This window comes from Octopus sinensis, linkage group LG2 (genome assembly GCF_006345805.1).
Source record: "Octopus sinensis linkage group LG2, ASM634580v1, whole genome shotgun sequence".
Taxonomy (NCBI): domain Eukaryota; kingdom Metazoa; phylum Mollusca; class Cephalopoda; order Octopoda; family Octopodidae; genus Octopus; species Octopus sinensis.
In genome coordinates this window covers 45,111,996-45,138,661 of record NC_042998.1, presented here as the reverse complement: position 1 = coordinate 45,138,661, position 26,666 = coordinate 45,111,996, and the positions used below count along the sequence as shown (strand labels likewise).

Sequence of the window (26,666 nt, the reverse complement as noted above, 5' to 3'; positions counted from 1 at the left end):
CTAAACCATGCACCTCCACACATACATACATATACCTTCATATATATCATCATCATCATTTCATTGTCATTCCATCATCATTTAACATCCGTTTTCCATGCTGGCATTAGTTGGATGGTTTGACAGGAGCTGGTAAGACTAGGGCCCACACTCAGCTCCATTGTTTGTTTTAGTATGGCTTTTATGGCTGGATGCTCTTCCTAATGCTAACCACTTTACAGAGTATACTGGGTGCTTTGTACCTAGCAACACCACTGGCAAGATCACCAATTAACTTGCAAGACAAAATCACCTGAGCTGGGAGGAGGGAATACTAATGAGAGGGGTGGTGACTTTGTGCCAGTTTATGAGAGATTAGAAGTATAGAGGGACAGGAGTAGTAGTTCAAGATGGTGCCCCAGCATGGCCACAGTCTAATGACTGAAACAAGCAAAAGAATAAAGAAACAGCAAAAGAATAAGGAAGTAAAACCTCAACCAGGTTTAAATTATCCCGGACAGATTTGAAATACCTCCTGGAGTTTATCATTACTCCAAAGAGGTGGAAAATTTCAGAAATTACAGATGGTGAATTAACAGAAACTAACCTTTGATAGTTCAGGCATATATTCTTGGTAGATATTACGTATTAACATGTCCAAGGTTCGCTCCCGCTTCTGAGCAAATAATCGGTTGTTAACAGCTGCCTTTTCCCCATTGATTACTAGAATGTAAAGTAAAATATTATTTCAGAAAACTTTAAATAGAATACCTCTCAGGGAATATTTAGGAAAACTGAAAAGAAAAAAAAAGTATTTTGCTTTGTGTGTGTGTTTATTATTATTTATTGCATATAATGAGGATGAATAATGAAATTCATATTTGAATGTTTCAATACAAAATTTTAAAAATATTTGGCTAATTAATAAGTAGGAAATTTATTTGAGCATTAAAAAAAAAAAATTGATATTTCATCTGAAATATTCTTGAAAACATGGAATTAAATCCCAGTGGAAAATAATGGTATGTGCTGAAAATCCTTTTGATTTGGAGGAGAAAAATGTTTGTGTAATCAAATTTGTAAAACATGTTGCATCAAAAAGAGTAAGTTTAACAACTTTTAGTATTTGAAATTATATTTTATGTATCTATTGATTTTTAATAACATAACAATGATAATCATTGAAAATAAGCAACAACTGTGTGCATTGTTATCATTGGTTAAGTTTACATCAACTCTGATCAAAGCTAATCTATGATATAGACATAACTGATGAAACAGAATGTTTCATTGAAAATTCTTGCCATGGCGTAGGAGTGGCTGTGTGGTAAGTAGCTTGCTTACCAACCACATGGTTCCGGGTTCAAACCCACTGCATAGCACCTTGGGCAAATGTCTTCTACTATAGCCTCGGTCGACCAAAGCCTTGTGTGTGGATTTGGTAGATGGAAACTGAAAGAAGCCCGTCATATATATATATGTATGTGCATATATATATATATGTGTGTGTGTGTGTGTGTGTTTGTGTTTGTTCCCTCCCCCAACATTGCTTGACAACCGATGCTGGTGTGTTTACGTCCCCGTAACTTAGCAGTTCGGCAAAAGAGACCGATAGAATAAGTACCAGGCTTACAAAGAATAAGTCCTGGGGTCGAATTGCTCGACTAAAGGCAGTGCTCCAGCATGGCCGCAGTCAAATGACTGAAACAAGTAAAAGAGTAAAAGAGTATGGCTATTTCATCTTTATTGTTGAGCTTACTATTCCAATATGTTAGATTTACAATACATGACTCATTTTTTTTCTTTTCTTAAAGGTGGTGATGGTGAATTAGTTGGGGGAGGGTATTACACTGCTGCATTAAGCAAATATATGCAGAAGTTCCCTTTTGGTTGATGTGTCTAAGCGAGGAGAAAGAAGCTGTGGGTGAGAATCCTCATCACTGTCATTCTTGCTGTTGTTGTCATTGTTGTCCCCATCGCCACTGCTGCTGCTGCTGCCGCCATCATTGTCATCGTCTTCATCATCACCACCACCACCACCACCACCACCACCATCATCACCATCACCACCACCACCACCACCACCACCATCATCATCATCATCATAACCACCACCACCACCTCCACCACCTCCACCACCACCGCCACTACCGCCGCCGTCACCGCCACCACCGCCACCACCGCCACTACCACCATCGTCATTTTTATGTCTGCTTTTTCATACTTGCATCATGGATTGGACAAATCATTCTCAGTGCAGAGCCTTGCCATTTGCTTCATCCCTTTGTTATCTCTTTGGAAAGGGTTCAGCTTCCTGAGATCAGCTTTCGCCACTTCTGCCCGCCCATGTCTTCCTTAGTCTTCTTCTACTTCTTCTTCTGCAGTATTCTTTCCACTTGGCATCTCCCGGCACCTCTTTACCCATCTGTTATCATCCATGTGCATCCACATGTCCAAACCAATACAATCTTCACTCTTATAAACAACAATTAATTCCTCTTCAACCTAATTAATCTATGAACTTATCTGTGCCATGTTGTTTATGTGGAGCTTGCTGGTGTCACTTGTCTCCAACCTTTAGACATCCTCTACATTAAATCACGTTTTGAAGTTTATTTCATTTATTTATTAATTATTAATTCGAGAAAGTGGGTCAACAGTAATTTTATTGACTTCTAAATTATTAGAAACGAAATAAAGTAATAAAGAGTCAATAAAACAATGATTTTGCAATAACGACTTCAATATCTACCGTAAATTGCCTTTAGATGGCAGAATATTTGTTGGCCTTGTTTTGCCAATCACTTATAATCCAGCACATTGATTTGGTAATGCAGTTACAGAATTTAGAATGAGAATTCCATTGACACAAAGTTGATGCTGCCATTCAGAGAATAAAGAGCAATTTACCTGAGGTGATAAAAGAAGACAATCTGGTTTAAACCAGAACCATTAATTTTACCTTGCAATTCTCTGATTCTATTATGATACAATGAGCTGTTAGAGCAGTGAATAATTTGCCTTGATACAAAGCTGTTTATTTCATTGAGATGGTGGGGCACTATTGTGTATTCTATTTTCAAATTTCTTTTTTTTTTTTTGTTAACGGTGAATATTCATAGAACATATTGGTATATGAAGTGATAGAAATAAACCTATTTATGAAAAAATTTTTTTATAGATTAAATATGAATGAAAATATAATAATGTAGGAAGCTTCATTTTGAAATAATAAAAAAAGAATCCCCAGAACAATGAAATGAATACTTACATTTAACTAAAAGGAAGTCACGGAATTCTTTATGGTTTGTGAAAATGGGAGGTGAAGGTAATACAGGTCCAAATAATGGAACAGACTCTTCAGAGAATACAGAAAGTCTACAAAATAAAAGAAATATATTTATTTTATATTTGAAAGTTGTAATCTCTTTCTATTTTTACCCTTTCTTTCTATTATTGTTTCCTAACCATTTTCCAATCAATTTTACAATACATTTAACATTGACAATCACTTTTAATGGCCTTTGCAAAACAAAGGGCGCCATAACATTGCCTAAAGTTAATGATAGCACCAGAAACTACCATAACTAAAGTAAAATATAATTAACTATTTGAAAACATAGTTGACCACAGTTATGATAGTTAACACTTTACAAAGAGTTTATCTATATCTATAAAGCTCAAAATGTCTGTGTGTGTATATGTATACTTTTTATGCATTTCCACATTTTTCATCCAATTTTGATGAAATTTTTTTTATTAAATGGCAAATTTACTCTGGCAGGTCACTGCTGCATTATCGATGCCTAGAGATACCCACTTCTAGGAGAAAAATCAATAAAACTGAAGGGACCCCCACTTTTTGCAAAAAAAATGGCAAAAGTTGCATGCGAAGAAAGTTTTTATAGGAACGTTCGATTTTTATAATTTTGATCTCAAAAGGATCGTCATGTTGCAACGTTTCAGACAAATATTTTGGCACTGCCTTGGGGCCTCTGATCCCCAAGAAAATTGTGGAAAACTTTGAAAAAATTGATCTTTTGCATTTTTGCAAAGTTACACAGTAGAAAACTTTTAACTGGAAAGTCTGATTTCCTTGGTTTTTATGGCTAAAACACCACCACGTAATGGCAGTTCTATCAAGTATCTCTTCTATGTCCAAAGGCATCCCTGTGTGACAAAAAAACGGTGTAAAACTGTGAAAAAAAAAACGATTTTATACACTGTTTACCCCCTTTAAATTTTCAAAAACTTCTCACTGCTTCGGTGGATTGCATTCTAACTTTACACACTATTTACTCATCCTAAGGATAATGTTAGGATACTCCGATATGCACAGAATTCATCTGTTATGACCAACAATTGTGAAAAACTGAATAGAAAACTGTTTTTTTGCCCTTAAATCCCCCATTTTTGACCAAATCTGTCCAAATCTCACATGATAGGTACTTGACTTAACAATGGTTTAAAAATATTTTTGGTTAATATGTGACAGATCTACGAAATACTGTGAAACATCACCTTTTTGCATTTTTGCAGAGTTACACCCAAGAAAGCAGTTTCAAGGAATGCTCGATATTTTTCTTTGCTTTTTGTCGCAAAAGGACCGCTATGTTGCATCATTTCTGGAAAGTATTTGTTCATTGTCCCTGTGCATCTGGGTTCTACAGAAAACTGCGAAACATAGACACTCCTCCTCCTCCAACAGCTTCACTTTTTTGCAGATTGCTAGTCTAGGTCAACCTTCCACTCTCACTTACTCCTTTGCGTGTGAAAATGATTAATGGCACTTAGTTCATACCGTTTATACCCATCCCGCCATAATTAAACAACATTCTTTCAACACCAGTCTAATAGGATAAAATGCCTGTGATGTCTACACATTGTGCGATTTGTAAACATTTCCCTCCACCACATTACCCAAACCTTGAGCACTTCCTCTGGCATTTGGTTGTTCAACTAATAAATGCCGCTTGGGAAAAATCACTTCTTCCTCAATGTCAATGTTTGCAACTAAACGCAAAAAAAATATTCAAAAGAGATGTACAAAGAAAAAATGGTAGAACCTATTAAAATCATTGCTGAGTATTTAATACCCGAGTAACGTCAAGTACTCCTGCTAGTATCACAATAAAAGTTGCATGCAGCTCTCTAGAATCTTTTCCATTTTTCTGTGGCTATGTGGTAAGAAGTTTGCTTCTCAACCACATAGTTCCAGGCTCAGTCCCATTCTGCAGCACCTAGAGCAAGTGTCTTCTACTATTACCTTCAATTGATCAGGGCTTTGTGAGTGGATTTGGTTGGGGGAAATGGAAAGAAGTCCATCATACGTACGTACGTACATACGTACATACGTACATACATACATACATACATACATACATACATACATACATACATGTTTCAGTCTGGTAATCAGCTGCATTTGCAGCTAATTGAACTAGAGCAATAACATGTAATGAAGTACCTTGCTCAAGAGCACAACACACTGCCTGTTCAGGGAATTAAAATCCATGATCTTGCAATTGTGAGTGCAACACCCTAACCACTAAGCTATGCACATTCACACACATGTGCGCGCACACACACACACACACACACACACACACACAGGTATGCACACACACATGTATGCACACACACACACACACACACACACACACACACGAAGGTGGTGAGCTGGCAGAATCATTTGCACATTGCAAAAGCTGCTTAGTAGCAATTTTTTCCCCACTTCTATATAGTTTGAGTTCAAATCCCACCCAGGTCAACTTTGCCTTTCATCCCTTCAGGGTTAATAAAATAAAGGACCAATAAAGTGTAGGGTCAATGTAATTGACTTGCCCCCTCGACTCGAACTTGTTGGTCTTGAACCCTGCAATGACCTGTTCAGGGGTTACGTTGTGATCTCAGCCATGGAAACTGGGTAGTTGGACTTCTGAGTACTAGTGCTTTTATGCACTTGCATCTATATGAGAGGACCTCTCAAGGCAAACACAGCAGTATTTGGTGTTCTAACAAAACATCCACATTAAGTTGGATATAAGGATTGCCTTTTGGTACTAATAACTATTTTTTAATAAGCCTGCTGACTATTTGCTACATCAGTGTATGAAAAGTCACTGTAATTCTATATATTGTTGGTAATGAGATTCGGCTGGTATGCAGCCAGAGGGTGCCTGTCACTGAAGATATGCAGTACATTGAAATCCTATAATCTGGTTGTTCTGGTGCCCATGCCAGACAATTCTCGTCTGCTAGTGATATATATATTTGTGTGAATACTCTAATTGGTGTTCCAGCAAAGCATCTGCATGAAGTTGGATATAAAGATTGTCATATATATGTATGTGAATATCTATCTATCTATCTATCTATCTATCTATCTATCTATCTATCTATCTATCTATCTATCTATCTATCTATCTATATATATATATATAAATATGTATTTATGTATATAAATGTATACATATATACATACACACACACACACGCACACACACGCACACACACATATATATAAATATGTATTTATGTGCATACATACATACATACATACATACATACATACATACATACATACATACATACATACATACATACATACATACATACATACATACATATATATATATATATATGTATGTATGTATATACATGCAGACACGCACTCACATACACAAACACATACACTGATCTTCCAAACAGTTTCCATGTACCAATTTCAGTAACAAAGATTTAGACAGTTTGGAACAATAGTAGAAGACACTTGCTTAAGGTGTCATGCAACGGAATTGAACCTGAAACTATGTGATTGCAAAGTGGACTATATTAATCACAGGACCATTTCTGCAGCTAGAATTCCTTCAAATTAAAATATGCCAGTTCAGTTTGTTTACGAGAGGAAATGTGTTAGTATTTTAATTGACTTCTGAATCTTCAAAAAATGAAATAAAATTAATAAAATTCCAACATAGCAAAAACGATTTTTATAATATTTTTAATGACTCATAAATTGAAATTATTGAATGACAGAATATTTATGATGCCATACCCATCCTCTGCTGACAAGTGGCAATATCCATGTTGTTTGTGTATTAACAACAATATTTAAAAAAGAACATAAATTGTCAGACATTATCTCTTGTTGTTTAACGATTCTAGATCATTAGGGATGCAGCAGCTGACAATTTGTGTTCCTTTGAACACATGTTTACTCTGTCATGCTGCAGTCTATGTAATTCAACACTACATGTTCAGATGGTGTAGTGTGGTTCTAGGTTTGACCAAGGAATAGTTTTACCCTTTTGATACCAAATCACCTGAGACTACCTTTGGTTCTATAATGCAAATTTCCTGCTTTGGCCCTTTTGATACCGACCCACTTGAGACCACCCTTGGTTCTACAATACAAACTTGCTATTTCAAAGTGATCTAAATTAAAATCTTTCATTAAAATTTCATGTTAATTTATGCTGCAAACACCAACTTAAAAATGACAATTCTATTTTACTAAATTCTTCATTATTTTAAAATTAACTGAAGCAAAGGTTGTGTATTTCAACAGAAATATGGCAACAGAAGGGTTAAGATGAACTAAATAAAAGAATTCCATCAAAATTTCATTTTGGCCTATGTTCCAAACACTAGCATAATGATGGTTTCAAATTTTGGCGCAATACCAGAAATTTTAGGAGGCAGCAAGGTTAGTTGATTATTCTGACCCTAACGCTCAACTGGTACGTATTTTATTGGTCCTGAAAGGATGAAAGGCAAAGTTGATCCAAGCAGACATTAGCTTCAAAATTTATTGAAACAAAGGCAGTGTATTTCAAAGGAAATTTTTTTATTTATTTATGCGCCCTTTTCAAGCCTAGCCAGGCTCATGGGCCCGGTTTCTCGGTTTCTGTGGCGTATGTTTTCCCCCCAGTTGGAAGGGACACCAGTCCATCGCAGCATTACTCAAGAAACAGGAAGAGAGAGTGAGAGACAGTTAAGGTGAAAGAGTACAACAGGGGTCACTACCACCCTCTGCTGGAGCTTCGTGGAGCTTTAGGTGTTTTTGCTCAATAAACACACACAACGTCCGGTCTGGGAATCGAAACCTTGATCCTCCGACTGCGAGTCCGCTGCCCTAACCACAAAGGGCTAGACACAGAGAGGACAAACAAGGACAAACGGATTATATCGACCCCAGTGCGTAATTGGTACTTATTTAATCGACCTCGAAAGAATGAAAGGCAAAGTTGACCTCGGCGGAATTTGAACTCCGAACGTAGTGGCAGATGAAATACCACTAAGCATTTCGCCCGGCATGCGAACGTTTCTGCCAGCTCACTGCATTGATATCTCTTACATTTTGAAATAATATTTCATAATCATTAATTCTTTCTAATTTTGGCATAAGCCAGCAATTTGAGGAGAGGAAGAAGGCAATTGCATCGACCCCAGTACTCAGCTGATACTTATTTCATCGACCCCAAAAGGATGAAAGGCAAAGTTGACCTTGGTGGAATTTGAACTCAGAACATAAAGAACCAGAAGAAATGTCACTAAGTGTTTCACCCAAATGTATTAATGATTCTGTCAGCTTGCGGCCTTATTTAAAAACCATTATTAACTGTGATTTCTAACTTTACCATGTAACAGACAGGATTTAACAAACTGTAAATTTTCGGTTTAAACATAAACCAATAATAAATCAGATTTAACAAATGCATAAGGCCAGAAATCTGGAGGAAGAGGTTGGTTGATTGCACTGACTCTGGTACTTCACTGGTACTTTATTTTATTGACACCAGAAGGATGAAAGGCAGAGTTGACCTCGACAGGGTTTGAATTCAGTATGTAAAGTGTCAGAATAAATACTGCAAAGCATTCTTTCCCATAGCTCTAACAATTCTGCCAGTTTGTTACCCTTGAGAGCCCAATAATTATTAAGAAAACAACATGTTACAGGCTACTGGAAGTAATCTAATAATTATCCTAATTATTAAGAATTGTTTCGTAATTAACATATCATATGTATAACAATCAAGAAACATAATTTGAGTGCAATTATATGTATATATATATATATATATATATATATATATATATATACATACATACATATATATATATATGTGTGTGTGTGTATTAAAATAAGTAAGAATTAAGTTATTTATGATTAATTTACAAAATTAAGTTACTAAAAATAAACATATGTAGTATAGAGATCTTTCTTACTGACAGAAGAGAAAGTTTTAGCAAAGTTCACATTCACATATATAATGTAGAGGCACTAGTGGTGCCAAAGAAGGACAGACTGCCTCAGATGGCATCTTATTCTGTTGGAGAAGGATTGAGCTATTTTGCAGGAGGTGATGGTTGTGGCAAACACAAAAACCACCCTGGGTGGCAAAGCTCTACTTACACTGTGATATTGAAGTTCGTGTATCTATTCTAACAGGGATCATTTTTGTTATCTTTTAGAGGAGAAAGGGCAAGGCAGTTCCCATTATCTTTTCCAAGAGCTACAAGAATTATGGGAGGCAAGAAAGACCCTGTGTCCTTTTTGAAGGGACTCTGAGTTTAGTGGAAGGCAATGAGGAAAATATCCTCAGATAATAATACTTAAATATATGCCAACAAGATGAAAGCTTCTTCACTGATGGGATTCAAGCACTGCAACACCAATGGAAGGATGTTGTTGACTGCAAGGGAGACTATGTTAAAAAATAAACCTCACTTGGTCATATTCCATGAAAGTACCCTGGTCAGCCTATGAAATTTTCAGCTGACCTTCGCGTGTGTGTGTGTGTGTGTGTGTGTGTGTGTGTGTGTGTGTGTGTGTGTGTGTGTGTGTGTGTGTGTGTGTGTGTGTGTGTGTGTGTGTGTGTGTGTGTGTGTGTGTGTGTGTGTGTGTGTGTGTGTGTGTGTGTGTGTTTAAATCTAAAGCACAAAGTTTCTATTTGTACATAATATAGAAATTTGTGCTGCAAAATAGCTATGACAAAAGAATAGTACCAAATATTAAAATTATTAATACAAAAGGAAAGAAGAGAAAGAAAAAAATTAATTGAATATATGGAAATTTATAGAAATATATTGGCATATATAGAAATACAAGAAATATATAAGAATATTTTTCAATTACTTAAATGCATCTTGCTCCTTGTTGTACATTACAACTGCATAAATATCTGAGAGCAAAAGTTGAGGAAAACATATAAAAATAACAACTGTTACTTTAACCCTTTAATATTCAGATTACTCCGTCAAATGTAATGCTTATTTATTCATATTGCATTATCTTATAGCTTAGAATGATATTGTAGGCTAGATGTGAGAGGCCATATCTGGCTGGTTTAAACATAAAGCCAGTGAGAATATCAGCATTGGTGTCGGTGCTGGTCCCATGTAAAAAGCACTGGTGCTTGTGCCATGTAAAAAGCATTCTTTACACTCTGTAAAGTGGTTGGCATTAAGGAAGGGCATCCAGCTGTAGAAAACAAGCCAGAATAGACCATGGAACTTGGTGCATCCCACTGGCCTTGCTAATTCCTGTCAAGCCATCCAACCTATGCCAGTATGGGAAGCAAACATTAACTGCTGATGATGATCGTTTAACGTCCGGTTTCCATGCTAGCATGGGTTAGATGATTTGACTGAGGACTGGTGAACTAGATGGCTGCACCAGGCTCCAATCTTGATCTGGCAGAGTTTCTACAGCTGGATGCCCTTTCTAACGCCAACCACTCTGAGAGTGTAGTGGGTGCTTTTACATGCCACCGGCATGAGGGCCAGTCAGGCTGTACTGGCTACGGCCATGAAAAAAATCATGTTTTTTTTTTTAAATATTTAAAAAAAATCAATTTAGAAAATAATTATAATTATGAGGATGATTGGGGCTAAAAAACAACAACAGCCAAAGACTAAAGAGTTAAGTTTACAAGCTTCATCACTGGTCCAATTAAAGTGTTATGAACAAAAGTAATTTGTCATAGGAAGTCTTCTTTCTTTAGTTGCTGTTGTTGGTGAAGATGCATGACTCAATGGTTAGGGCATTGGGCTCACAATCATGAAGTGGTGAGTTCAATTCCCAGACAGGGCTGTGTGTTGTGTTCACATTGCTCCAGTTCCCTCATCTTTTGAAATGAGTTGCAATGTCATTGGTACCAAGCTGTATTGGCCTTTGTCTTGGATAACATCAATGGCATGGAGAGGGAAGGCTGGTATGCATGGGTGTCTGCTGGTTTTTCATAAACAACCTTGCCCAGACTTGTGCCTCGTAGAGCAACTTTCTAGGTGCATCCCATAGTCATTCATGACAAAAGGGAATCTTTGGCTAACCTAAGTAGGCATTTATTGTGCTGAACTATAATATAGAGCATTCTGGTTGTGATGCAAAAGGCCAGAAATTTATGGCGAAGGGAAAAAATTGATTATATCAATCCAGTTTTTGACAGGTATTTCAATTACTATACCATGCCCACCACCACTCAAAAAGATTAGGGGGCAGAGTTGATTTTAGCAGAATTGGAATTCAAAAAGATAAGAGCCAGAACAAACACCACAAGGCATTTTGCTCAATATTCTATCATATTTTCTAACATATAAGTTCGATTCTTCAGACTAAAATTTACAGCCAAAACAGGTTGGTTGACTTGATGAATTCGGAAGGACCAAAACTTCCGTGTGAAATGCAGAAGGCTTTGAAAAGATATTGTCAATGTTTGAATGTTTACACTATATACTATGTTCACTTGTTTGCTGGAAAATACAGTATATCTTTTACTTTTTTTTCTAATGCTAACCAGATGTGATTCAAAGGCAATTTAGTTGCTATATCTAGCATAGCAATGATCACACAAAGTGATGTGTAACAAATGTCTTTGGAGCCTTGTTTGGGGTGGGAGTTTTTCAAGGAGAATAGCTGTTGTTTTTCATGCTAAGTTTACTAAAATGAAGTGGGTAGGCAATGAGCAGACAAATAAACACATGATGGGAAAAAAATTCCTTGCTGGTACCAATTTCACATGAATTGCAGTGAACTTATGTACTATATAGAAGCAGTTGCCTTTCTATTTATTCTGGATCTTTTTTGTTTGAACGGCAGTTTTTCTAGCGGTGTCATATGAAATTGCCACACATAATTATGACCCTAGTATCGATCTATTGCATTTCAATCTGTTTTAGGGTTAGAGTTAGTTAGGGTTAGTTAGGGTTAGGGTTAGAGGTGGGGGGAAGGGTATCTTTTTTTTCTTCACAAATGTAAATAAACCCAATCTGTTTCTTAAACGAGGGACATATTCATATGGTACAGAATGTTTTTACCTCAATAGACGTCATTGATTGGTTGAAATTTCAGAAATTGAAGAAAAAACCCCCCCAAATATTTTACAAACTATAGAATTTTCTCAATAAAGCCAAGAGAAAAAGATGTTTTATAAACACATTCTACCAGTATACGAAGTTTAAAAGTGTTTAGTTATGTGGAAATTATTTTAAGAAACTGCCGTTCAAACCGAAAAGATCCTTTATTCTTATTATTTTGATGATGATGATGATGATGATGATGACTTTTAAATTAATGAATATTACAGATGGCATCAAAAGGATACGAGTAAAATGAGTCTTCATCATATTAGGCTTGAATACGGGCGGTTTTTCGAAATCACAGTCAAAATAAACAATATTAACAATGTCGTTACCAATATGTCGCTTTCTCTCAACCTGTGAAGTAAATGAAAAGACAAATATGTAAAATAAGGCAATTTTTCTAATTTTAGATAGACCTTATTGTATGTATGTGAGTATGTGTTTGTATAACTGTATGCTTTTCATTGTCATCACTGTTTCAACATCTGTTTCTCTGGATAGTATAGGTTAGACAGGTCTACTGTATAGAATATCACCAATCACCTATGTCTTTAGTCACCCAGCATCTTGACATCTGATTTAATCACTCCTTCAGATGTACTTTTTTTACTCACATTTGTCATTCACATGTAGTGACTCTGTTCAACCACTAATGATTTCACAATCTAATCATAATTTTTTTGCCTAACATACTTTAGAAGTATGTGAGCCATTTTTAGTTATTTAAACAAATCATGTGCCTGGATTTTGGTTCAATTTGCTCTACACCAGATGAGTTTAGTGGTTCAGCTTTCCAGCATCTTTTCACGCAGATGCTAAGAATCCACAATGCAAAACTTAAACAAAACTCTTAAGCTGAATGAGGTATCTTTTGGAAATGTCTGTATGTACCAGTTGAAAAAAAACATGCGTTATCTATCATTGAAGCTTGAGAGGTGGTTGGATGGAACTTACACTCGCCTCCTTATGAGAGCTCAAAATCTCTCATGGAAGCGTCATCCAAGAAAAGTACAAATATACGGGAAACTACCACCTGTATCATCTCTTGCGAAAGGTAGAAGAGTCCAGTTTGCTGGAAATTGTTGTAGAGCTGATAACAAGGTAATTTCTACTCTTCTCCTCTGGAAGCCATCTCCTTGCGATACCGGAGGGCGTACACTCTCCTACCCTGATGTAATCTCCAGGGATACAGGCATCCAGCAACAGGACCTCTGAAGTCTGGCATAGCATAGTAAATTCCATTGTCTCGACCACGGTCGAACAATGATGATGATCTATCGTTACTGCAGTTAAGTATCTGTTTGTAAACATATTGACTTCACAGATATCAACCTATGTATGGATATTTTCTATAAGACATTCTACAACACTTTGTGCAACTGATTTTGTAAAACAAACAAAAATATATATATATACACGTTTTTATACAGCACATTATTTAATTGACATTGTAAAACATGAAAATATCTATGTAAATTTACAAACACATTTATGTAAACTTTGTCATGATCAATCAGGTAAACTATAACTTGTACATTCTATGTCTGAATTTTGTTCTCTTTTAACCTTCATTCACAAACCATACGCTGTGTAATTACTATTGCATTTTTCTACCAAAATGATTGGAAGAGGTCTTTTTATTGCTATGTAGTCCACAAAGGAAAAACATATATAATTCATTATTGTTATCCCTAGAGACAATCTTGTTTAATTTCCTTCACATATTAATACAACTAACTCTCTTGTATACATAAGTTGATGCCTTTACTATTTAGCTGTTCAATCACCTTGTTTGTTCTGTCTTTTATGAAGATTAATGTTATACATTCAATGGATCATATTCACTTTATTTCTTTCCACCAAAACAGAATTTCTATATTTAGTACTTATGTTTTACAACCATGTAGTTTTGCATTTCCTATGCATCTTCATCCAGTTTGACCACAATACAAAGCGAGAAGCCCTTTGTTGCTTAGCCTCAAATTAGACTTGATTAAGCACAACTATTATCAAAGGTTTTGTAACTGATCATTCTGTATTTTATCCTTCTAGGCATAATATATTCCAGAGTAGATTATCTAACGTGTCCTCTTTTTTAAGACTGTGTAGTGAGATTTTGGGGTATTTGGCTGCTACAAGGAGTCTCTTTATATTTATCTTTTGTTTTATTATGTATTCATCTATGCAGGTATTTGTGTTAGTGTGTGTGTGTGTGTGTGTGTGTGTGTGTGTGTGTGTGTGTGTATGTGTGTGTGTGTGTGTGTGCATGTGTGTGCACGCACATGCATACACACACACACACGCACATACTGATGATAATGATGTGGATGATGATTACACCACCTATTCAAACATTCTGTTTAAAAAAACCTCAAGAAGAAGGATTTGAAGTCAGAGTCAACCCAAATATAAAATGAATTTGACTCTACCATTCAGTATTAAATCTTATCATCAACACACACACATGCATGCATACATACATACATACATACATACATACATACATACATACATACATACATACATACATGCACACATACATACATACATACATACATACATACATACATACATACATACATACACATACATACATACATACATACATACATACGTACAAACAAAAATACTCTGTTGATATTGTTGAAATTCCAGTGAAGGAGCCTTGGATCTAGATTAGAAACTGGTTCTTTCTTTATTGGAAAGAAATCTTGAAATAAAACTGAATAATGACGTACATACACTAACACAAAAAGATTCTGTTGTTTCCTTTTATTAACTTAAACTAATAACCAAAAGTAACTGAAAAAAAAATTCTCATTATAGAATACAAATTCTATTTTGGAATGAACAATTTTAATAATTGTTACGAACCTGCTGCCTGTTGTCTGGGGAGTATGGAAGTAAGGTGGATACGTGAAACATAATTTCATGGCCTTCGTAGATGACATATCTTGATTCTGTTCCTGTGCTGTCAGCTGGAATATGACAATAGCATTGAGGATAACATTGCAAGAAATGTGAAATCAAAATCCAAAATATTAAAAAAGCAAACATTATCATACTAAACAAAAGAAATTATTTATATATCATTAACACACACACGCATGCATGCATGCACACACACGCGTGCGCGTGATATCAACGAAACATTTGGTTATATATCATTAATACACACACGTATGCATGCATGCACAAACACACACGTACACACACACACATCTATCTATCAGACAGTAAAAAGTAACCAACGTTTTGAAACACGAAATTAATTAAATTCATCCACCAATGTGGAAATTTTATTCATCAAAGTAAGTACCATTAAAATCAACACATTTTTGCCAACGAGTTACAAGTTTGTTTATTCCAGTAACATAAAAATCTGGAGTTCTGGAGCTGATTGAATCTTTGAAAGCACTTTCATCATCACTTTGATTTTTGAACTCCTTCTCTTGCAGGAAACCATCAAGGTGCTTGAAAAAGGGGTAGCTGCAAGGAAAAGGCCTGGGGAATAAGCTGGGTGGGGAAGAACTTTGTAGCCAAGTTCTCTCAACTTCTGGAGTGTCATTAGTAAAAAGTGTAGTTGAGCACTAACATGAAGAATGATTGGCCCTCTTCTGTTGACCAATCTGGGATGGAAGAGTAGCAGATTTTCATTCATTTTGGCAATTTCATGGCAATATGTTTCTGCAGTAATGGTTTTTCCAGGTTTTAAGAAGTTATAGTGGATGAGTCCAGCAGTACACCACCAAACATTCACCATAACCTTCTTTTTGAAGAACTCAGATTTAGGGAAGGTTTTCAGTGCTTCATTATGGTCCAACCAAAGTGAAGAACATTTTTTATTATTGTACAGAATCCACTTTCTATCATAAGTTACAATGCAGTTGAGAAATAGATTGATCTGGTTATGGAGAAGAAGTGACAAACAAATTTCATATCTGTGCATTTTCTGATTTTCATTCAAATTGTGTAGTACCCATTTGTTGAGCTTTTTTGATTTTCCAATTGCATGCAAATATTTGCAGGTAGTTTTCTGGCTAACTTGAAGTTCTTTTGCCAGTTCTCAAGTGGTTTTATGTGGATCTTTCTCAATGATGATTTTTAATTGATTGTCATTGAGGGCAGATGGGCGTCCATGATCTTCAAGGCACAGGTCTCCACTGCGAAATTGTTTAAACCACTTTTGAGCTGATCACTCACTGGTCATTTCCTCACCAAATGTTTTGTTGATATCACGAGCAGCTTCAGCTGCTTTACGTCCTTTTGTTGAATAGCAAAATATCTCGAATATCGTGCCTTTGATAGTTCTGTTTCAGATAATTGTAACAATGGTGAAAAAATATCAATGTTAATTTATTAATGCATTTGGGCAAGTCTATGTGTGTATTATCAGACAATTGCAAAAAAATGCTTAAAAAAAAAAATTTCAAAGCTCTGCAAAAATCTGGTACAAATTCTTTATGGTTCAAAACATTGCTTACTTTTTACTCAATCTGATATCTGTATGTATATGAACACACACACACACACACACACAAACACACACACACACACACACACACACACACACACACACACACACACACACATACACACACACATCTATGTATCTATTTACATACACATACATATGAATATATCTCTGTCTATATCTATCTATGTGTCTGTTTGTATATCTGTCTGTGTGTGTGTATATATATATATATATATATATATATATATATATATATACACACACACAAACACATACATATAGTGTGGACCAAAAGTCACACACCAAGATTAAAATTTATTCAAATATATTGTATATATATCTTTTCTTCTAAAATTGAATAAAGTAAATAAAATAATGATGAATACACATACTTGTACATGATGAATAAAATGGATGATAATAATAATAATAATAATAATAATGATAATAATAATGATAATAATAATATAATAATAATAATATAATAATAATAATAATAATAATAATAATAATAATAATAATAATAATATAAATGTCAACTATTTTGGTGCATGACTTTTGACCTGTCCCTCTATGTATATGTATGTGTGTATATATACATACATACATATATATATACACATACACACACACTCACCCACACCCACATGTGTATATGAATGTATATCTATCTATATATAAACACATGCACACACACACATATACATACACACATATGCATTACTTAGAGTGTGCATAGGACACATCCACCTCGTCAGATGTTAGTGACAGAAAGAAGAAAATTTAAAATAAATTTAAAATTCCTTCATGTTTTTTAGTCTGTTGGTCAATTTAGGTCACATGGTTGTTTTTGCTATCATAGTGATATCAGTTATTTTATTATGAGGTCCACATGATGCAGACAAGATGTTGTTGAATTGTTGGCATTAGCTACATCATTTGTTTGCATTGGATATTGCACATGGTGCAGCAGAAAGATGTTGATGCCATTTAGTCACTTAGTCATCATTCCGTAGGTTGTTGTATTTTTAGTAACTACAATTATCACATGGTGTAACCAGTTTCGTGGTGTCGGGTTACAAATGAGTTTGCATGGCTGACATGAGTAAGGTCATTGACTGTCATGTCCATGTAGTGTCTCTGGATGCTGTTAAGGTGGCTCTATAAACCACAGCCTTTGAGAAGAAGGGTCCTCCAAATATATAATTGGTAGGATTTAAGCAGTTACAGATTGCAGCGCAGGATGTAGACTGTGTGGGCGTGAATTTGCATCGGTTGCAACATGCAATGTTGAAAGTGATATTATCTAAGAATGTGTAACAGACCTTGATGTTATGGAAATGAAAGAATATATGATATTTATGGGTCTTCAGAAGTGCTTCTTAATTAAGGTCAGGAAACTCCCCACTGTATTTGTAGAAATCATTAAATTGGATGGAGGATTAAACCAGATTTCCTTTCTCTCTGTAGCTCTCTTCAGGTTTGAGGGGTGCGGTTGGAGATTCTTTGTATACACTAATTTATCAGTGAAGCCACACCTCATTAATATCTTTTTCAAATGGTGAGTAGTCCTGTCTCCTGATAGATTTGGGATTCTTCTGTTGATGAATGAGACTAAGTTTCCAATTACAACTGGTGGTGGTGTTGGTAGGTTGTTGTTGGAATAATTTGACTGTCATCATTTTACTTGCTGGGCTTTACACAATGGTAGTACTTGCCTGTTTTGTGGTCTATAGTTACGTTCAAGAAGTTGACTCTTGTTAATCTAGACATAATACCTATAGTTATCTTTTACTTGTTTTAATCATTGGATTGCAGCCCTTGTAACTTTGTCTTGAATGGTTTTAGTTGAATGAATCAACCCCAATATATATTTTAAAAGCCTGGTACTTATTCTATTGGTTTCTTTTGCTGATCCACTAAATTACAAGGAGGTAAATAAACCAACACTGGCTGTCAAGGGTGTCAAGCATTGGTTGGGGACAAACACTAACACAAAGACACACACAGATATGTGCATATATACTTTCAGTTTCCATCTATCTAATCTACTCATAATGTTTTGGTTCAGCTCAGATTATAGTAGGAGACACTTGTCCAAAGTGGCATGCAGTGGGACTTAACTCAGAACCGTATAGGTGGGAAGCAATCTTCTTTCCACATATCCATATCTGTGCCTAGTGAGGTTGAATTCTCTGAAGATGTTCCTAAGATTTTCCCAGAACTTTTCCATGGCATAGTCATCCATATGGCTTGAATTTACCAAACCATCATTCCCATATGGTGCCAAACTGTTTAGGGTGAATACATTTTTTGTGGGTATCTAAGACAAACAATCTGATGAGTTCAGCTATCTCAGTCCGGTCATAGCTCCTTGTGGATAAGTCAGAAATTGGGCCATTTTTGTTTTATCTAGCAGGAATCATAATGAAAAAGGTGTGACTTTCTAATGCTCATAATGATTCTAATATTGAGGTCACTAATTACAGTCAATTGTTTACCAAAGTTGGGGTCCTTCAGGAGAAAAGATTTCATTGAGCAGGGTGAACTAGCAAGTTGCTTTATTCTCAATGCTATGGAACTAGTTAGCGACCATGGTACTGATGAAATGGTTGTGTCCAAAACAATGTGAAGTTTTGTGAAATTGTTATTTAAATACATTTAACTTTAGTGAAATTTGTTTAGTCCAACTTTTTACCATTTGTACATTCACTTGCATATATCTTGTGTGTGTGTGTGTGTGTGTGTGTGTGTGTGTATTATGAACTCTCCTGTTGTAAGATGATGTATGAGGGCTTGACAATTTCTTGCCAAACAACCACACAGATGATTTGTTTATAGTGATCAAATATTTGTTTAGACATAAGCACACTCCCTCCATCAGATCGACATTACCTGCACAGGTGCAATGGGTGCCACATGTCAGATGTTGAAATGATCACAGAACAACACGAAACGAAGGGCTTTGCTCAAGAACAGAATGCAACACCCGGTCTGGGAATTGAACCCACGATCTCACAATTATGAGTGCAACACCTCAATCACTATATATATATATGTACACACAAGCGTTTCATACATTGACATTTATGAAGTTTGATAAGTGCCAATGTACAAAACTCTTGGCCCTGAAAAAAATATACATTCTCATGTTTTAAGTTCTGTTTTCCTGTTTGCACATGACACACACACACTCTCTCTCTCTCTCTCTCTCTCTCTCTCTCTCTCTCTCACACACACACACACACACACACACATACACACAGAGGTATACACACAAACAACTACACACACACATGCACATGTACATATATGTACTTTTAGAACATGATTTTAGAAGCTTTGACAAATATGAAACTATGTCTATGGGATAATATTTCTCAGATGTGAAAGCAGCTATAAATAATGTCATAAAGCAATGGCTTAAAAAACAGAATCACTTTGTTGCAAATAAGTGGAACATGGCAGATACATGGTTCAAGTCCCACAATTGGCTTTCTGCCTCTTTTTCCATCCAAGGGATACTTTGTGTATGTGTGTTTGTGTATATGTTACATATTATATACACACACATACATTGGTATATCATCATCATCATCATCATCAAATGTCCATTGCCCATGCTGGCATATATATATATATATATATATATATATATATATATATATATATATATGTTGGAAGGTTTGGAGGTAATGTACAGGTATTATATATTATAAGAAATAATGTACTCAGAAATCTGGATGGTTTTATATTTACAGATTTTTATTAATATGTCACATGTTTTAATAAATCATATGTTAGCACTTGCATCTACTCTAGTAGAATCTCCAATAGACATTCAAATCTGGAGATTCTACTAGAGTAGGTGCAAGCGCTAAGATATGATTTATTAAAACATGTGACATATTAATAAAAATCTGTAAATATAAAACCATCCAGATTTCTGAGTACCTTATTTCTTCTAATCATCATCATCATCATCATCATCATCATTTAGTGTCCGTTTCCATGCTAGCATGGGTTGGACGGTTCAACTGGGGTCTGTGAAGCCGGAAGGCTGCATCAGGCCCAGTCAGATCTGGCAGTGTTTAGCCTAGATGAGATGTTGTTTGGTTTTGTGCCAGGCAGAAGCACCACTGATGCTATATTTCTGGTAAGGCAACTTCAGGAGAAATACCTAGCCAAAGATAAACCTCTGTACTTGGCTTTTGATGACTTGGAGAAAGCCTTTGACAGGGACTCCCCTCCCCCCCGATCCCTTATCTAGTGGTCAATGTGGGAACTGGGGATAGATGAGTGGCTGATAAGAGCTGTACAACCCTGTACAGGGATGCTGTCAGTAAGGTGAGAGTTGGCAACGAGTATAGTGAAGAATTTCAAGTAGGAGTTCACCAAGGATCAATCCCCAGCCCCCTCTTATTCATTATAATCCTCCAGGCAATAACAGAGGAATTTATGACAGGCTGCCCTTGGGAGCTCCTCTATGGTGATGACCTTGCTCTAATAGCTGAGTCACTGCCAGAACTGGAGATGAAGTTTAGGGTGTGGAAGCAAGGTCAAGAATCAAAGGGCCTTAGGGTTAACTTAGCAAAAACCAAAGTTTTAGTAAGTAGGAAGGCTGTCAAATCACAACCCCCTTCAGGTGGATGGCTTTGCTCAATCTGTAGAAAAGGCATGCGTAGAAACTCCATAATATGTACCCAGTGAAAGCTATGGACACATAAAAGGTGCAGCAATATCAAAGGAAGGTTAACCGGGAAAATAGTTTTTGTATGTGGCAGATGCACTGAGGCAATAAACACTGAAGATGTACAGAAAACAGATTCCTTCACATGCCAGGGGAGAAACTAGAAGTAGTTAATAGATTCCACTACCTAGGCGACCAAGTGTGTAGTGGGGGTGGCTGCTCTGAGAGTGTAGTGACTAGAGTAAGAATATCCTGGGCAAAGTTAAGGGAGCTCCTACTTCTCCTGGCAACTAAGAACCTCTTGCTCAGGGTGAAAGGCAGACTGTATGATGCATGTGTGCGAACTGCCATGCTACATGGCAGTGAAACATAGGCCATGAATGCTGAGAACATACATAGGCTTGAAAGAAATGAAGCTAGTATGATCCGCTGGATGTGTAATATCAGTATGCATATGACAGAGTGTAAGTACCCTGAGAGAAAAGTTGGGCATAAGAAGCATCAAATGTGTTGTGCAAGAGAGGCGTCTGTGCTGGTATGGTCATGTGTTACATATGAATGAAGACAGCTGTATGAGGAAGTGTCATTCCCTAAGTGTAGAAGGAACCTGAGAAAGAGGTAGATTCAGGAGGACATGGGATGAGGTGGTGAAGCATGACATTCGAACATTGGGCCTCACAGAGGCAATGACAGGAGACTGGGACCTTTGGAGATATGCTGTGATTGAGAAGACCCGGCAACTAAAGTGAGATCGCATCCATGCATGTCCAGCCCTGTTAAGAATACCCTTGATGTGTCAGGTGATATGATATGCTTGAGAAGACCTGTTGAGTCAAGTAAAACCAATATTGTAGCTGTAGCCAGTGACCTCTGACTGGCTCCCATGTAGGTGGCACGTAAAAAACGTCATCCGAATGTGGATGATGCCAGGTCCACCTGACTGTCTCCCATGCTGGTGGAATGTAAAAAGCACCAACTGAACGTGGCTGATGCCAGTACCCACAGACTAGCTCCCAAGCCGGTGGCATGTAAAAAGCACCTGCCAAACATGGTCGATGCCAGGTCCATCTGATTGGCTCCCATGCTGGTGGCATGTAAAAAGTACAGCCGAACGTGGCCAATGCCAGTACTCACTGACTGGTTCTTGTGCCGGTGGCACATAAAAAGCACCATCTGAATGTGATTGATGTCAGGCCCACCTGACTGGCTCCTGTGCTGGTGGCATGTAAAAAGCACCCACTACACTCAGAGTGGTTGGTATTAGGAAGGGCATTCAGCTGTAGAAACATTGCCAGATCAGATTGGAACCTTGTGTAGCTGCTGTCTCTCCAGACCACAGTCAAACTGTCCAACCCATGCCAGCATGGAAAACAGACGTTAAACGATGATGATGATGATAATGATATACATATAAGTGTATGTATGTATGCATGTATGTATGTATCTATCTATCTATCTATCTATCTATCTATATATATATGTATATATATGTATATGTATACATATATATATCATATACATATATATATTTTTGCGTATACATGCACACACACACATATATGTATACATATTATATATACATATATATAAACATACATGTATGTATGTGTATATATAAGTATATATATCTGTATGTGTGTATGTATATATTTATGTGCATATATATGTGTGTGTGTATATACATCTATACATGCGTATGTGTGTATATATATATATATATATATATATATATATATATATATATTATATATATATATATATATTATATATATATATATATATACATACATGTATATATATTCATATGTGTGAGTGTGTTTATGTGTATGAGTCTATGTGTGAGTGTCTATTAAAGGAAAACAATGGAAGTATCAAAGCAACATATTACTTTTATAGCCAGATACATTACTAAAATAACAATTATGAAAGCTTATAACATAATTTTCTTGAACACAGAATTAATACTCTCTCTTTTGTTTTACATTAATTAGATGTAAATTTGGTATGAGGAATGAGATAGGGTGTATGGTTAAAAATAGACAAGCTTCTTGGAAACAAAATGAACAAACAAAGACCAAAGTGTTATTCTGTTAAGGTTATTCACATGAATTTTTATTATTTATCTAAGTTTTTCAAAAATATTATTAAGGCAGAGAACTGGTGGAATCATTAGAACATCAGAAAAAGAGCTTTGTGATTATTCGTACTGGCTCTTTATTTCTATGTTCAAATCCTACTGAGAACAGCTTTGCCTTTCATCTGTCTAAGGTCAATAAAATGAAGTTCTGAGGCTGACGGTATAGACCTACCCCTTCTACTGAAAAATTGCTGGCCTTGTGCTTAAACCAGACACCATTATTATTAGGATGGTAAAGGCAGCAAAAATTTTATTGATTAGATCTTTTGGATTTTAGTTGTATAGATAGATGCTCTTCATTACACTCCTTTATATTGGACTGCTAGCCAAGTCTGTAAGAGGAGCTTTCTGTGATAATCACAGGATTCTCTGAATCCACACCTTATATTAATCATTTACACACACACACACACACATATGAAGGTATATGTGTCTGTCTTCCTTGATTTTTGCAATAAAATATAATTTCATGATTATAACAAATGAAAAGCAAGCTCCGAAATTTCTCAATGAGGAATCTTTTTCAATTACAGTTATAAACATTTTATTAATATATTTTTAATACATCTTAGTTTGGTATATTAAACTTTTATAAAATATCAATTTGATTTAGTTTTTTTTTATTAATATTTTGATGTGTGGATCTCTTTAATGTTTCTTTAATATATTTTCTTGTCTTAATTGTTTTCCTTGTCTGTTCTCCAACATTGAAATTTGGTATGATATGGTGTTTTTGTTTCAGTAGACACACACACACACCTGCATACTAGCGTTCAAGCACATATACATATACACTTGCACATAAACATGCAGAAAGACACACACAAGTATGTACACAATAACAAACATACATACAAACATACATACACACACAAATATGCACACATACTCATACACACGGCATACATGCAACACACGCACAAACACAAAGCATACATACAAACATGTGCACCTATAACACATGCACACAAACATGCTTACACATATACAGTCACATCCATTGACATGTACATACAAACACACATGCAAACATGCACACATAACTCATACACGAACACACATACATATTTATACAATTATACACATTGCCACATACCTACAAGAATATGCATACAAACATAGATACATATATCACACACACATATACAAACAGATATATACACAATGCATACACATGATATACATCTGCTTATTTCTACTTTCCAATTACTATGACAAGAAGAAGAATGCACAACAACAAAAAGAACAAAAATGAAAGTGAAACTTGATGTACAAGAAGTGGATATCAAACTTGATCAAGAACAGCATTTAAAAGATACACACATATTTTATGACATTGTAAATAAAAATATGACAACAGTAATTGCTGGAAAAATATAAGAAAAATATAAGTAAAAAGAAGAAAAATTGATTTTTCTTCTTTTTACCAAACTATTTCCAAGTCATTGAAAATTAGAAGAAAGAGAAAAGTTTAGCTTTTTGGAGGGTTGTCAAGATTTAGCTGCTCTAGACATGAATGTGAGATCAACTTTGATGGATTTGCTAAGTAATGTGAAATAGAAATGAAAAGTGAAAGATTTGAAATCTATAAAGGTAAAAAAAAAAATTGTGTATATTAGAAGTAACAATGATTGAGATTAAATATGAAAACAAGGAGAGAAATGGAACGAGTAGGAAAAGCGAAGTTAAGAAGGACGAGAGTAAAACATTATGAAGTCAATCTCTTTCAGAAGTATAGAAAAAAACTAGTGGGTGCAGCTAAAATACACAGGATGGGAAAAAGAAGAGGAGGAGAAAGAGAAACAGAAGGAGAGGAGAAGGAGAAACAGAAGGAGAGGAGAAGGAAGAAAGGTAGAAGACGAAGAAGAAGATAAAGAAGAAGAAGAAGAAGGAGAAGAAGAAGAAGAAGAAGAAGAAGAAGAAAAGAAGAAGAGAAACAGGAGAGGAGAAGGAAGAAAGGTAGAAGAAGAAGAAGAAGAAGGAGAAGAAGAAGAAGAAGAGAAGCAGAAGGAGAGGGGAAGGAAGAAAGGTAGAAGAAGAAGAAGAGAAACAGAAGGAAGAAAGGTAGAAGAGAAGAAGAAGAAGAAGGAGAAGAAGAAGGAGAAGAAGAAGAAGAAGAAGAGAAACAGAAGGAGAGGAGAAGGAAGAAAGGTAGAAGAAGAAGAAGAGGAGGAAGAAGAAGAAGGAGAAGGAGAAGAAGAAGGAGAAGAAGAAGGAGAAGAAGAAGGAGAAGAAGAAGAAAGTAGTTTTAAATCAAAACTTACTTTTAACATCAAGGCCACCTTTGAAACGATCCCAATCTTTCAATTTGACTCTATCACCAAGAAGATCAATAAATTTTTGAAAATCACTATTGCCTTCCTCTAAAAAGAAGAAACAGAAAGACAATAAATAAATAGATATGTAAATAAATAATTAGAATAGTTAGGGACAATTTTTTGTCTAAAATAAAGTATTTTAGACTTAGAAAATAGTAAGCAAAATATTTTATTGCAAGTAAAAAATAAACCAGTAAGTGAATTGTCAGTAAAACTAAATAAATGAAAATATCCTCTAGAACAGAGATCCCCAAACATGGGCCATGGACTAATATGGGATCATTTGGTACTGGGCCACATAATAAATTTTAAAATTTCACATCTATTTTATTGACATTTGCAGTCTGCAGAGTGTTTTTTGCATGATGCATGTGTGCTAGGTATTTCTCCTGCAGTTGTTGAATTAGGAATATGGCATCAGTGGTGCTTCTACCCGGCACAAAACCGAACTGCATCTCATTTAAGCAGACTCTCTCCCTGATGAGATGGGGTATGACCCTCTCCGTGACCTTCATCACTTGATCCAGCAGTTTGATACCCCTGTAGTTATTTCTATCTAGAGCATCACATTTACTCTTGTAGCAGTTGACTATGGTGCTGCTGCGCCAGTCATTGGGTATGACTCCATCATGAACTACCTGGTTTACAATGCGGGTGACTAGGCCATAGCCCACACCACTGGATGTTTTAAGCATCTCA

At 35.8% G+C, this 26,666-nt stretch overlaps 1 protein-coding gene across 5 annotated transcripts in view; it reads right to left on the bottom strand.

Moving 5' to 3' along the window:
* Window positions 1–26,666, bottom strand: part of LOC115228412 (GTPase-activating Rap/Ran-GAP domain-like protein 3) — a 1,278,929-nt gene that overhangs the window by 75,110 nt on the left and 1,177,153 nt on the right. For all 5 annotated transcript variants that reach the window (XR_005003648.1, XM_036512798.1, XM_036512804.1 and 2 more), the window contains 6 exons: window positions 25,914–26,012; window positions 15,220–15,323; window positions 12,588–12,699; window positions 10,121–10,166; window positions 3,251–3,357; window positions 587–702 (listed from right to left, as the gene is read on the bottom strand). Coding sequence is in view for 4 of the 5 variants with exons in the window: in XM_036512798.1 (XP_036368691.1) it covers window positions 587–702; window positions 3,251–3,357; window positions 10,121–10,166; window positions 12,588–12,699; window positions 15,220–15,323; window positions 25,914–26,012 (584 nt within the window). In the remaining variant the exon portion in view is untranslated. The remainder of the gene's footprint in view (window positions 1–586; window positions 703–3,250; window positions 3,358–10,120; window positions 10,167–12,587; window positions 12,700–15,219; window positions 15,324–25,913; window positions 26,013–26,666) is intronic.